The sequence below is a fragment of the Egretta garzetta genome, unplaced genomic scaffold, assembly GCF_000687185.1.
Source record: "Egretta garzetta isolate BGI_Z169 unplaced genomic scaffold, ASM68718v1 scaffold81, whole genome shotgun sequence".
Lineage (NCBI taxonomy): Eukaryota > Metazoa > Chordata > Aves > Pelecaniformes > Ardeidae > Egretta > Egretta garzetta.
Window position 1 is genome coordinate 7,777,379 of NW_009258671.1, and position 13,442 is coordinate 7,790,820.

Here is a 13,442-nt window from a genome sequence, read left to right on the forward strand (position 1 = left end):
TTAAGGTAACTAAGAAGATTTTAAGGTAACTAAGAGAGAGTTCAGAGGAGAGCAACAAGGATGATGAGGGGACTGGAGCATCTCCCCTGTGAGGAAAGGCTGAGAGAGTTGGGCTTGTTCAGCCTGAAGAAGAGAAGACTGAGAGGGTATCTAATCACATGTGCAAATATCTTGGTGGATGTCACGAGGACGGAGCTAGAATCTTCTCAGTGGTGCCCAGCAACAGGACAGGGGGCAATGGGCACAAACTGAAACATAAGAGGTTTCAGTTGAATATGAGGAAAAACTCCTTTCCTTTGAGGGTGACAGAGCACTGGAACAGGCTGCCCAGGGGGGTTGTGGAGTCTCCTTCTCTGGAGATATTCAAAGCCTGCCTGGACGAAGTCCTGTGTAACATGCTCTAGGAGAACCTGCTTTAGCAGGGGGGCTGGACTGGATGATCTCCCGAGGTCCCTTCCAACCCTTGCCGTTCTGTGATTCTGTGATTTAAGCTAGCTTTTTATTATCCTGACACCAACTTAGGCCACTGATAGCATCTTGGTTATTCTGACTCCTCTTTGTTACCTCTTGAGCAAGTGCAGAGGGCCGGATCACGGTGGCATTCCCACACTGCCTGCTGCCTGGGACTGCCTGCCTGAACCCTGCAGGCAAGTGCTGCTGTCTGCGATAGGAAGGAAAGGCAGCTGGTCAACACAGCAGGGCTAAGGCTTGTTTTCCGGACAAGACAGTTGTCCCTCACTACAAGGAAGATCCCAGGCAGATTAAAAGATCACCACTAGGATGTTTTACGTAGGTGCAGTTCTACTACACAGGCAATAACTTAAATGCTCACGGCCTATTCCCCTAAGTTCTTGTTCGAAAAGCTTGCTCTCTCTTATTTCTTTGAGGAATAATAATGGACCTGTTAAGCTGGAAAGAGAAAATCTCCCCCTCGTTTAGGAAGGAGTGCCAGAGAGAAGGAGAGCACGCTGGCTTCTAGAAGAGAGATTTAGTCATTCTTCTCTGCAGAAGGCTGGCAGGGAACACTGCAAAGTTCATTTCCGAATCAGAAAAGCGTGTAAAGACTGCTTGTTTTATTCACTACATTAATCGTACTTCACATATTACTCATAATACTAAAATACCCGAGTCGCTTCACTGTATACCAGAGACATTTAGCTGCCAATTTTCAAATAATCGTAAATTGAGTGTGTCTGTTCGAGCCAGCCAAAATAAGCTGGGTTAGATCATGAGTGTATGTCTGTGCATGTGGGTGTAGGGGGGAAAGAGGGACCAGTGTGGTGAGGGGGAATGCTTAACGCCCTGGAAACGTCCTCAAAGGAGCAAAAGAGAGAAGAGGGTAATGGTTCCTATTTTGATCTGCTTGTGCATTTCTCCACAGTGGGTCTTATCCTTCACCTGCCACTTCTAATTTCCTTTTTCCACTCAGCTTTTCTAGTAGCGCATGCCTTTGCTGTTCAGTGTTGTTGTGTGCCTGCACTTTAAATCTCTCAGTGAATAACAGCAGTTTTACCTTCCATCCCTGTCCTCTGCTCCCAGCAAGCATTGAAAGGGGTGTCTTACCAGGGACCTGGGCAGGTTTAATGTGGGTGCCTGAGGTCCCCTGCCCACACTCCACCGCTGCCTGGCGTAGCGCCTGCCACGACGTCCCCTTGCCATGGGAGCAGCCGTATGCGGCTGGATCTGGCCCTGAGCCAACCAAGCTTGCCCACCCATAGGAATCAGGCTTTCTCCTGCTGGAGACCTAATGAACAGGTATCTCCTTTAGCTCTTCCTCACAATACAGGGCAATGCCAAATCCTGGTACATCCAGGATGGGCAATTCTGCTCCTGGTTTTCATGCTGTAGCTTCTGATACTCAGAAGATCTTTTCAGTACATGTTTTAGGGGTGTGATTTAAGTCAGTGACCCCCAAATACACACCCCGAGCCACCTCTGTGGCTGGTTGTTACTATTCTTGCTTTGGCTGAGTGCGGGCTGGGAGGTGGTATGCAGAATGAGAGCCACCCAGGGAGACAGGGCAGGAAGACTTCTGCCCTGTGGGGTTTTTTTAATAAGCCTTAAGATGTCATATCCCCTTCTCAGGTGCAACATTGAATAGGAAGAGGCACATGCCAAAGTCTGTATTTTCCCTTTGCAATCAGGAGGATTGTGAGGGAAGAAGAACAAAGCAGTGACAATGACAGTGTGAAATACTGCTATTGATAATTACAATCATTGCTTTTCTTATGATCTTCATAAATATATCTTAAAACACCGTTTAGTACTCAGCAGCAGCATCTTTTTTTTTTTACACGTGCAGTAACTGAGGCAGACAGAAGTGAAATAACTTGCAGTCAGTGTCTGTGGTGGGAATGGTCATTTCAGTAAAAGCAGTCATACTAGAAACCAAGTAGCAGCAGTACGAGCAGTGGAGCTGATGAAGGTTGCTTTCTTGTGTGTTAGTGTCAGGAAGCTAAAGCATCTGCATGCACGAAGGCTGAGCTCACCCTGCAGTATGTTTTTGGTCACTAAAATAGGCTCCTTCTACCCCAAATGAAACCTAAAAGAGCTTAATGTTCTGGGGACTTCAACTCTGTGGTTAAATGTGGTAGAAATTGTGAAGTGCTTCCAAGAGTGGAGGAGTGGGGGTGAGCTGACAGACGGAGGGACCACATGAGTCTTTTTTCCTTTTGGAGTCAAAGCTGTGAGGCTATAAAAGGTAGCAGTGTGTTCGGGAAGGGGAAGGAGACTTCTGCTCCTTTCTACTAATGCTGGAACAGGTTTGGTCTCACCTTTCATTGGCATTTCTTTACCTTTGTCCTCAGACCTAAGCTCAGTGATTTAGGCTGATGTGTCATCACACTAATTGTGTCAGATGTATTTCAGGAGCATTTCAGGCTTCGTCTTGAAGCACATACTCATCTCAGTAACCCTTTGAGGTGCAGTCTTGTTAAGTTCATGGGACCAGTAAGCGTCCGTGCGAAGCGCATGGATTGCCAGGTACCTGCAGTACCCAGCAGGTTTTTGTCATTCAGCGTCCTAGAATTTGTGGGGCTGGTGGCCATACGCCCCAGGGGTGGACAGTGTTGGGTATGTGACTTTCTGTTGAGCTGGAGAATTTTGTGGTCTCAATCCTGTCTTGGTTTGCGTCTGATGGCAGCAGAAAGTCGCCACCTCTAAGCAACGTCTGCTTGCAGAACAGTTACAAATGCCAAATGAAAAGGGAGCTTTTTCGTAGGACAGGTGGTTTGCCTATGCCTAGCACATCACTGATTCTCTTGCTGTCCGCCTTAGAAACTCTAAGAACTGTTGTTCTTTCAGCACAGCCTTGGTTTTCCTTTAGCTGAAGCAAGAGCATAGATCTTTGAGAAATGAGTAAGTGGTAAAAGGAAGCAGTCTTTGTAACCAATTGCCCCTTTTCTATTGTTTCATTTTTTGAAAATGAATGAGAGATCGGTTAAATTGACTTAAAATTCATAATTGTCCAGGGCTGCTTTTATTTTTATTTTTTTTTTAAAGAACTAACCATTCTTGAGATTCCCTTCTAGTAAAGAGATGCTATATTTGCGGATTAAACTTCAGGTATAGTGTCCAGCCTGGATAAATGCTGACTTGTTGATAAAGAAATCAAGTAACCATAGCTCAGACAAATATATGCCAGCAATGCTGAGGATATCATCACTGATCTCATAATGAAGCTGTTACTTGTCTCTGTGGTGAGCCGTCGAGACAAAAAATATACTTGAAAATACTTCACATATACTTAATATATGAATATATGAAAAGTTGTACTTAATATACTTAAAGTACCTAAAATATATAAGCCTACGTCTTCTGAAATTACTGATTTCAGGTGAGCAACTGTTGAAGTTACCAAGTTGGAACAAATCAAAAAGAACTGATTTTCAAAGGTGTCACCTATTTTCTAGGCAATAATTCCCTTTATGGCATCTGGGATGGGGTACCAGAAGTCATATATGACTTCTAAAAAGTCTGCAGTGCCCAGGCAGAGATGTTAGGCTTAGTGTGGAAGTGACACCCTTCTAAAATGTGATTGGATGCTAATGACTCATAATGTCCTCTTTCAGTATCCACAATGGAGTAATAGCGGTGTTCCAGCGTAAGGGTCTCCCAGACCATGAACTTTACAACCTCAATGAAGGAGTCAGGTAAGAGACTCGACTCTATATTCAAAGTGTTACTAGCCAGCGTGCACAGTACCGTTTGCTAGCACTTGCACTTGAAAGCTTCTACAGCAGTATTATGGGGTTATTTTCCCAGTGGTAGTTTCAACCACTACAGTCATTTTGGCCTCAGTGAATAGCTGTTGCTGTGTGTCAACACCTTGCTGCGTAGCGAGAGCTGGGTTCCTCCTTCTGCAGAGGAGGTATTAGGCTGTGAGGAGGATGGATTATTTCAGAGTCTGTCCTCATGTACTGGATTGTGACTAAGGAAGGGGAAACCTGGACCCCTTTGGTAATGCAGCCCTATACCACTGCAATGATGCTGCCCTTTCCATAGGTGCCAGGCCTAACTCTGAGGTGCTTCTCTTGCATCTGTGGAGGATGTAAAGCCTCCAAGCGCTCAGTGCGACATGGCAAGGAAAGATGTCCTGCCTGGTGGTCCCTTACGTCTGTCTGCTCCTTCCGCACAGGCTGCATATGCTGTAGGTGTTACAAAGCTGTCTTGTCAGCACAATGACCTGAGTAACGCAGTTTAACGTTCCTGTTTCTTTCTCATACCATGATGATACTGTTCGCAACTGATCAAATATAAACCAGTGAGATGTACAATGGGAACTTCTTTCTTTAATTTAAAAAAAAAAAAAAGAGAGAGAGAGAGAAGGAGAAAATCCTACCATTCAAGTTATTTAAATTAAAACTGCAAAGACAAGTTTACCAATAGATAAGGATTTATAGCACTTTACTTTCTACTACTTTTTCTAGTACTTATTATTACTTAATAAACCATCTCTCACTGACAAGGGTAGCAGATTTCCTTTTGGAAATTTGTCCCAACGTTTTGAAGAATAAACGATGGAAAAGAAGCTGCACTTACAAAAGACAGACAGCTGATACATTCCCTGGTGTCTTCAGAGAAGAGCCTCAGTAATTCCTTTTCCCTTACTGCATATTCCCACTCTATCTGGGCACTGGAGTATGACAAAATCCACAGAACATCCAGATATTCTGGGGTTATCTGTCCCTGTCTGGTTCCCAGTCTGGGATAACTGGCCCAGTCTGGTTCCTTTAATTGTGGAAATGTCTTCAGAGAAGTCCAGGTGAATGACATTTGGCCTGTGGTCTCTTTTTCCCTCTCTCTCTGTCTTTTTGAAATTAAAAGAAACTTACTCTCCAGTTATTTCTTAATTCTCTGAGGAGAAAATGACATACAAAGAATAGCTTTTCTAGGATGGTTGTCAGTTAGCATGATCCATCAATCATTTTGAATTAGTTATTGGAATAATGGTTGATCAGTATTACTGTAAGTGCAGTTAGGATTCTTCAGCTTTATCTGAATGACAAAAAATGGTAGTTCTGGGCTGAGATTTCCTGGTCCAATGCATTTGCCTCAGGATGCTTGTCTGCTGGTGAGGGACAGAAGAGGAAAAATTATCTGCTGATGTGACAGAGACAAATATAACCTTGTATGAACCACCAAATACAAGATAGATAGATAGATAGATAGAGGGATGGATGTTATCTGGTGAATTGTGCCCAGATTTTACGTATTTTATTTACCTGGGTATAAACCCTGCACCATGATGATGCTTGCTAATATAGTTGTGTTAAATTTATTGCAACATCCCAGACAGCCAAGTAGGCAAGCTGACTACAAATAGACTGATTTTTTTTTCCATTTTATGATGGGCTTTGCTGCCTCATGATAGGCCCATTTCTTTTTGTTAGGGTAAGGATAACGCTGCTTTGTTGTTATCTCAGCTGATTGCTCAGTTTTGCTCTGCTTTCTGGAGAGCAACACTTAGTGACTCATACCTCAGCTGATGGACAAAATATTGTGAAATCTAGACCGAGCTAGAAAGCTGCTGTCGTAAATGAGGCATCAGCAGCGTAACTCTCATGGGATGAGTGAGTGAGTGAGTGAGTGGTGAGTGGGGAGATGCAGCGTCACTTTGGAGACTGGTTCTTGTCTACTGCTGCTTTGAGATTGTTCCCTCTTGCCTCCGACTTGGCCTGAACAGCCTTCTAATTTATTGCCAAAAGCTGTCCATCCTTTCAGTGACAACTCTGGGTTTGTTTTTGTGAAGCTTCTTGTGTGTCTGTCCTGCTTGCTTCATTAATAGAAAAAAGTTATGATGAGAAAGCTGGGAGCGGGTGAAGAGGACACAACAGCCGAAAGATCTGTCTCTAGAGGAGAGCATGGTAGTAGTATTTTTTAAACATGCCTGTTCACATGTCCAGCCACAGCCTCTTTCCAGAACGTACTGCACTCCTGCTGCGTGCTTCATTTTACTGCTGATCACAGTCAGTAACATTTTAGGGCCTCCTGACTGTTTGCAACCGAAGCCCTTTTGCCTCACTTAAATTCAGCTCAAAACTGATCTGAGACATACCAAAAATATCTGGCTTACTACTATTCTTATTTAGTTCAAAATAACTTTCTTTGGGTTAATGTTATTATTGATAGCAAAAACATCTGATTCATAAACATGACGTCAGAAGTGGAACAAGTGTATATTTTCCTTACATTTGTTCTAGATGCATTTTCCCCACAAGTACATAAATAAAAAGAAACAAATAGCCATTGTTTCCACTGGGGAGAAGTTGAGTGTGGAAGCGTTCATGTAAATGGCTAGTATCAGTACCTTTTTTCAACAGTTACAGGACAGTGAAAGAAGTTACTTTATTTTACCACTTTAATCAGAGCAGATTCTGGGATGCTTTTCATAATTAAACCTTGGATATCCAAGTTGACTCACAGACCAAGTGTAAATATTTGAACAGTTACCTTATGCCCACAGTATTTGCACACCTTTGTTTTGACTTGGGAATGTCACGTATATGCAACTACTGTATGTCACATACGTGCAAATACATACAACTTCCTTTTCTGAACACACGTCTTGAGTCTTTGAACCCTGATTAAGTATGCACTGATTATTTCAGAAGACATGAGTGGGTACAAATCTGTACAGTACCTTTAATTTTCTTCTAGTTTTGGCTCATAAAAGCTGCCACTCATTTACATGAATGCCTTCTGACACCATTCTTGCCTTCCTTTGGCATTAGAAAGTGGCCTTAAATACGGAGTTATGTAGCACTCAGAAGCCCTACTACTAATAAAATCAGTGTGTGACTTCAGTCTCTTTCACATTGCTTTAACTCCTGAATAACTCTGCTAAAGCTAATGAAGTACAGTAGGGCGGTGAGCAGATACTCCACTAACTGGGACTATCACCACTGTATGTCCTGTACATTACTTCCTCAGAGCCCCTACTAGGTGATTTAATAGGGGATTGATTCAAAAGTCAGGTAATAAAAATCTATATGCGTATACTTACTCTTGATGTAGGTGTGTGATATTAGTAATCACACAGTGTTTTTTCCTTCTTCATTTCATGCACCATATGTCACTTCAAAGTGTTTATTTACACCACTTTTAAATCAAGGAAGAAAAAGAAGGAAAAGGAAACACAGTGGAAGCAGGATGTCCTGTATTAAAGCTAATACATATTTATAGGTGCCTCTTTTCTGGGTTTCAGGATATTGATTTGATACAAACAAAGCACATTTTAGTGGCATTTCCTCTTTTGTAGCAAGAGTTCAAATCCAGCAAAGTCACTCATTTCCATTTGCTTAATTTAACTTTATTTAACAGATTACACAATGTTAAACTTTCCATTCTGAGTAATGTTGCAAGAGTTAATTTCAAAATGAACCAAAGAAGTGGTGGCAGGAAGATATAAAAAAGTCAGGAGCTATTTTAGCATTTTTTATTTGAATTTATATTATCATCTTAATTTATTAAGTCATTAAACAGGCAATGAAGACCTGATACCAGTGATATACAAGCTTCATAAGAGTGCAAAATGACTGGCTTCAAAATTAGATGCTCTTGAAACGAGGTCTGCTATCTGATCAGGCATCTCTTTTAGGTTTAATCAGATTTTTACCTGGATTCCACCGTGATGTCCACATATCTAGATAAGGTTATTCAGTAATCTGAATTGAATTTTCCAGGATCTGGCAGGTGACTACCTGACTGATTTTTATTAAAGGGAATTAAGCAAGGATGAAAAAAAAATTGCAAGCAATGTGCTGGATCCAGTTTTGTTGTGGATCTCTTTTAAATGAATATGGGTACAGAGAACATCAAACATATTCTGAGGTGGCCTGAGGGCCTCGCTGTTTCACGAGAAATTAATTAAACAGCATGAAGTATCTGTATTATTAGGGATTCAAAGAGCAAGATGCATTAATTGTGCTGTCAGTTCTTCTTCCACCCTGTAAACAGAGATGCTAACATAGCCATAGCGCTGCTTGCTGTGATGCAGTCCAGTGCATATAATTAAGTGGAGTCTGGTTGTTCAGTTCCTTTACAGCTGAAAAAATGGAAAACTGGTGAGATTTTTTTGTTTTTACAGAGGGCTAGTTATTTGATAAGTAAAACATCAGTTGTATTTCCTGCCCTAAATGCCAGGAATTGTCAGTAGAACCTAAAATATGAAAAGAGAAGGTATTTGCAAATCACTTGTTCAAGACTATGAGGAATCCAGGACTAAGACTTCAAAGAGCTGCTGGCTTGAGGAGAGGGTAGAAAAATAAGCAAAACCTGTCAGCACAAGGTATCAGTATTTTTTTGAAAGAGTGGCACAAAGAGATAACCGGGAATAAATTGTCTCTATCATAGAAGAATTTAAAACTGCAACTTTCTTGTTATTTTAACCTAAAAATGGTTTATCTATCCATGTTCAAAGTAAGAAAAACCTTCAGTGCCATCGCTTGTGATCCAGAAAAACTCACACCACTTGGAGAGTAAATTCACACTTTGAGCATGGCATGATTTGGCTATGGCATCCTGGTACTCACTGATGTACTCTTAAGGATTTAAGACTTAACAGTCTTTGGGGGAGGTGGGTTTTAACCCCTACCAAGGGCTTGTCAGGGGCTACCATTGAGGATGGAGTCTCAGGGCACTGCAAGGGTTGTCCTCTCCCATATGTTGCAACAGCCTGCCAAGGGGGCTAGCCATACCATGGCCATTTGTGGCAATGAGAGACCTATGGCTGAAGTCTGAGCTGTCTTTGAACATTTTTGTCCATAGACAGTATGTCTGAATGAATCAGGTTTCTAGCAGAAAAGTATTTTGATGCTTAGGAACATCTGAAAAACCCCTTCCTTTTGTTTATTTTCCATTTCATTTATGCCTAGGGTGTATCCACAGGGTGCTATGAGATCAGTGTGGACATGCTTTTAAGGATAAATAAATAAGATATTGTATTTCAGCCTCCTAAAGATTGACCTGCTCCTCCTTTCCCTGAACTTTCAGAAGATCTCAAGAGGCTGTGCTGAAGCATGTGGTGTTAAAAACATCAGATCCAACTCCTGCAGACTTTTTCATGGAGCGTAGGGATATGCTGGACTTTTTAACCAGACATGTATTTGTTTACTACTTAAATAATTCGATTATTTTAATTAATATTTAATTATTTGTTAGTTAAAGATGTAACCCAAAGGGGTAGACGATAACATGCTACCGAATACTTCATTTACATAACTACCCTAACTGAAGAGGTGTTTAGATTTTAAGTCCAATTTCTCATGGGACCTGAGGTGGTCACACAAGGACAGGTTTTCAAAAGAGCTCCAGGCCAGATTTGCAAATGTTCAGAAAACCCAGCCAGGGCTCTGTTTTTATAAGGTCCAATCTTTCATGTATGCATCTAAATAGTGACCTGAGTGCAGAGAAGTACAGCATCCAACACGTGACACTTAAATGATGCACAGCTTTTTAGCAGTGTAGTGAGTTTTATCTGGATACAAACATTGCGTTTGTGGATCAGGTTGAATTCAGTTTCTGAATCTGAGAGTTGGTGGGAATTTTTTGGCACATGAGTTTGGTTTGCTCTCTGAGATTGTTTTGTAGGTTTTAGTGTAGAGGAATCATGAAAAGCAGAGCTAAACTGTTAAATTCCTACCTGCTTTTTCACTGAAATGGTATGAAACTTCAGCTGTTGTGGGTCTCCTGACTGGAAGGTCGTGACCCCTTCAATGAAAACTGGCCAAATTTCATGCCTGCAAACAAAACCCGCAGAGTATCATCCTGCTTCAGGTTCCTCTCTAAGCGTTCTGTCATGGCCCTTTTTCTCAGCCTTACACAGGACAGGGATGATTTGGCTCTGAACACATCAGCCAAGTCACGTGCTTTGTTTTTGTCTCAGGCCCACGGATGGGCAAAGAGGGCCAGGAGTTCTCCCATGTCTGCAGCTCTGGGTGCCAGTGAAGCCCTGGCACAGCAGGAGAACAACTCGAGCATTTTTAAAAGGGTTAGATGTAAGATGGAAAGTGTCCTCTTTTCATCAAATCTGAATCTCCTTTCATATGTATTTGTGCAACTGAGCCATCTAAAAGCACAGCAGATTCTCTTAAAACACATAGAAATGCTGCTTGAAGTCTTGGTATCGTTGACCCCATTCACTCTATTTCTAGTTAGGCATTATTGACAGGCTCTGTGCTCATATGAAAATATTTTGCTATTAGTGACTTTCCCTTTTCCATGCAGTGCACAGCTAATGCGATTTGCTGGTTACACAGATCCTTTTCTTATTCTTTTTAATACAGGCAATTATTGAAAACAGAACTGGGATCCTTTTTCACTGAATATCTACAGGTAGGCATGTGTTTTCTTTCATTTAAATCAGATTTCATTATATGCTACTGAGTAAAATCATTTCACCAACTCTAAATGCTGATCTAGACCCCCTTGAAACCATTCAGAGATGTCCACTGACTTCTCTGTGTTCTGTTATTTATGGACTAACGAGATTTGGATTTTATATATATATAGTTAGATAGTGAAAGCCTAAGCTGTGGAATAGAATTGCCCAGTCACGGTGACGTTGCTGTCTTTCAGTAGACTTCAGACATTCTCTTTTAACTTAAAATTCAAGTTCCTGAGTAAACCAATTAAGTTCATTGTCATACATATAGCTAATAGGAAAGACATTTAGTAGTAAGTACGCGCTGTCTATTGAAGCAGTATTCTTTTGGCTTCTCTAAGACAGAGTACATGCTTTGTGGTTCAGCCATTTGAAGTTCAAGAAGCACTTTGTACAATATGGAGTATGTGTCCTGAAAGCAGTAGGTGATTATACCATCATTTGACAAGTGTCCTGAGTGATTTAAGCAAGATGGACAAGGGAAGAGTCCTTTGATGATTGATCCTTAAAATAAAAGACCCCCTTTATTGTCATATTGTCAAGAATGAACAAAATGTGAAATATGATGGCTGTAGGGAAGTACAGAATTGAGTAAAGGTAGTCTGTATTTTATTTACAGAATCAGCTGCTCACAAAAGGCATGGTGATCCTAAGGGACAAGATCCGGTTTTATGAAGGTAACTTGGATTTTAGCATGGCTACCTCTGTCTGTCACAGCAGTTAGCAAATACATTCTGGAGGCAGTGTAATGCTTTCCACTGTCTTCCTGGGACTATGGATTAGTTTGTATCCATTCATTCCTGCAGTCTGTTGTTATGTCCTGCCTTGATGTTCCCATTGGCTCTCATCAAGGAGAGATGATTGCCGAGAGCGGCAGCAAGGGAGTAAAGGAGAGACTACCTCCAGCATGGACACTTCCTTCTTCTTCAGTTATAGCCTGCTCAGTGTTTAGGAAGAGCGAAAAAATAAAGGTTTCTTAATAAACAAAAACCTAAGCACTAAGATCCCAGTTAGTTGAAGTGTCTGGCTAAATCCAAAATCATGCTATAGGCTGTTTAAGAGTTAGTCTGGATTCATGCTTACATAAACGAGGTCAGGCATTGTCTCTTTTTTTACAGTTGAGGCTCCATTTGTCTGCCTGCACCTTCTGGTGGTGTCACCTTGTAGAAGTAAACATCAAGGACAGCCTCCACCCGATGTGTCGTTTTACAGTCACCCTCCTTCCATGTCCTATGCTATTGTGTGGCATTTAGATGTGCTGTAAAATATGCCATTTTGTCCTAGATACAAGTTGCACCAGGGGAGGTTTAGAGTGGACATTAGGAAAAATTTCTTCACTGAAAGGGTTATCAAACATTGGAATGGACTGCCCAGGGAAGTGGTTGAGTCCCCATCCCTGGAAGTATCTAAAAGATGTGTAGATGTGGCACTTAGGGACATGGTTTGGTGGGACTTAGCAGTGCTAGGTTTGCAGTTGGACTTGATGATCTTAAAGGTCTTTTCCAACCTAAACGATTCTATGATTCTGTACGTCATCAGAGGGTCAAATGTTTTCAGAATATCTTCAAGAATTATTGCCCATGTAAACAGTCTGAAGATCTTTGGGGAATCTTGAGGCAATTTTAAAGAAATGTGTCTTTCCTTTTCCAAAGCTGCAGTCATAATTCCACTTAGTCTAAATATACTGTTTAAGCAGTAGCCTGGAGACAACCATTTCCATTAGATTCAGCTATCTATAAATCCTAAATGTGACCTTTTGTTACTGACAGTACAGTTGATCAGATTAAGATGGTGCTATGGGACCCAGCTTTGCTGATAAAAAGACAATAGCCTGAACACTGCAAAAGGAGAACAATTTCATATTAAAAAAAAAAAACCAAACTCTTCTCTAAGTTGAACATAGAATTCCTCAGCTGTATAAGATAACACTTGGAGAGCACAAGGGGAGCTGTAAGGATCTCAGGGCCTTCATAGCTGCTTTGTAAATCACAAAGGAAGCTGGGTTTTAGGTATCAAATCAGCAAATTAGATGCAGAGATATACCGAAGTCCAACCCCTTTTTCTTCTGGTTTTACTAGCTTGAAAATCAAAAATACTATCTCTGATGTTTGAGATCAAAGCTGAGATGAAAAACTGAAATGTGAGACCACTAAATAGCTTTCATGTGTAGGAGCAAAGTTTAGCAAACACAAAATTTCAGCAAGCTGTAAAGTTTATTTTGGTTTTGAATTTGGTGTATCATTTTGTGTTTGCCCCTTAAAATATGGTCAGAAATGCTGGTAAGGTGAGGATTAAATTGGTCATGTTTTTTCCAAGTCCGTCGTTGGAAATACCAGCTCATTAAAACTACAATTTACAGGAGGGTAGCTGTAAATTAGGAATCTCATTTGGAGGCAGAGGTCTTTCTGACAGACAGCTTTCGGTTAGCTTGCCTGGGGAGCTGCTGATGGATGTGAGCTGGGTTTCCTGGCAGCAGAGGCAGCAGCACCCCAGAATCCATCCTGTAGTCAGTGACCCCAAGGCCCTGAAAACACCCGAAACAAAGTTGGGAACGTGGAAC

At 41.4% G+C, this 13,442-nt stretch overlaps 1 protein-coding gene across 3 annotated transcripts in view; it reads left to right on the forward strand.

Annotated features, from left to right (window-relative positions):
* Positions 1–13,442, forward strand: part of PRR5 (proline rich 5) — a 57,179-nt gene that overhangs the window by 8,725 nt on the left and 35,012 nt on the right. For 2 of the 3 annotated variants that reach the window (XM_035888534.1, XM_035888533.1), the window contains 3 exons: positions 4,071–4,151; positions 10,785–10,833; positions 11,502–11,559. In XM_035888534.1, coding sequence (XP_035744427.1) covers positions 4,071–4,151; positions 10,785–10,833; positions 11,502–11,559 — 188 coding nt within the window. The remainder of the gene's footprint in view (positions 1–4,070; positions 4,152–10,784; positions 10,834–11,501; positions 11,560–13,442) is intronic. The other variant, XM_035888535.1, reaches the window with a different exon arrangement.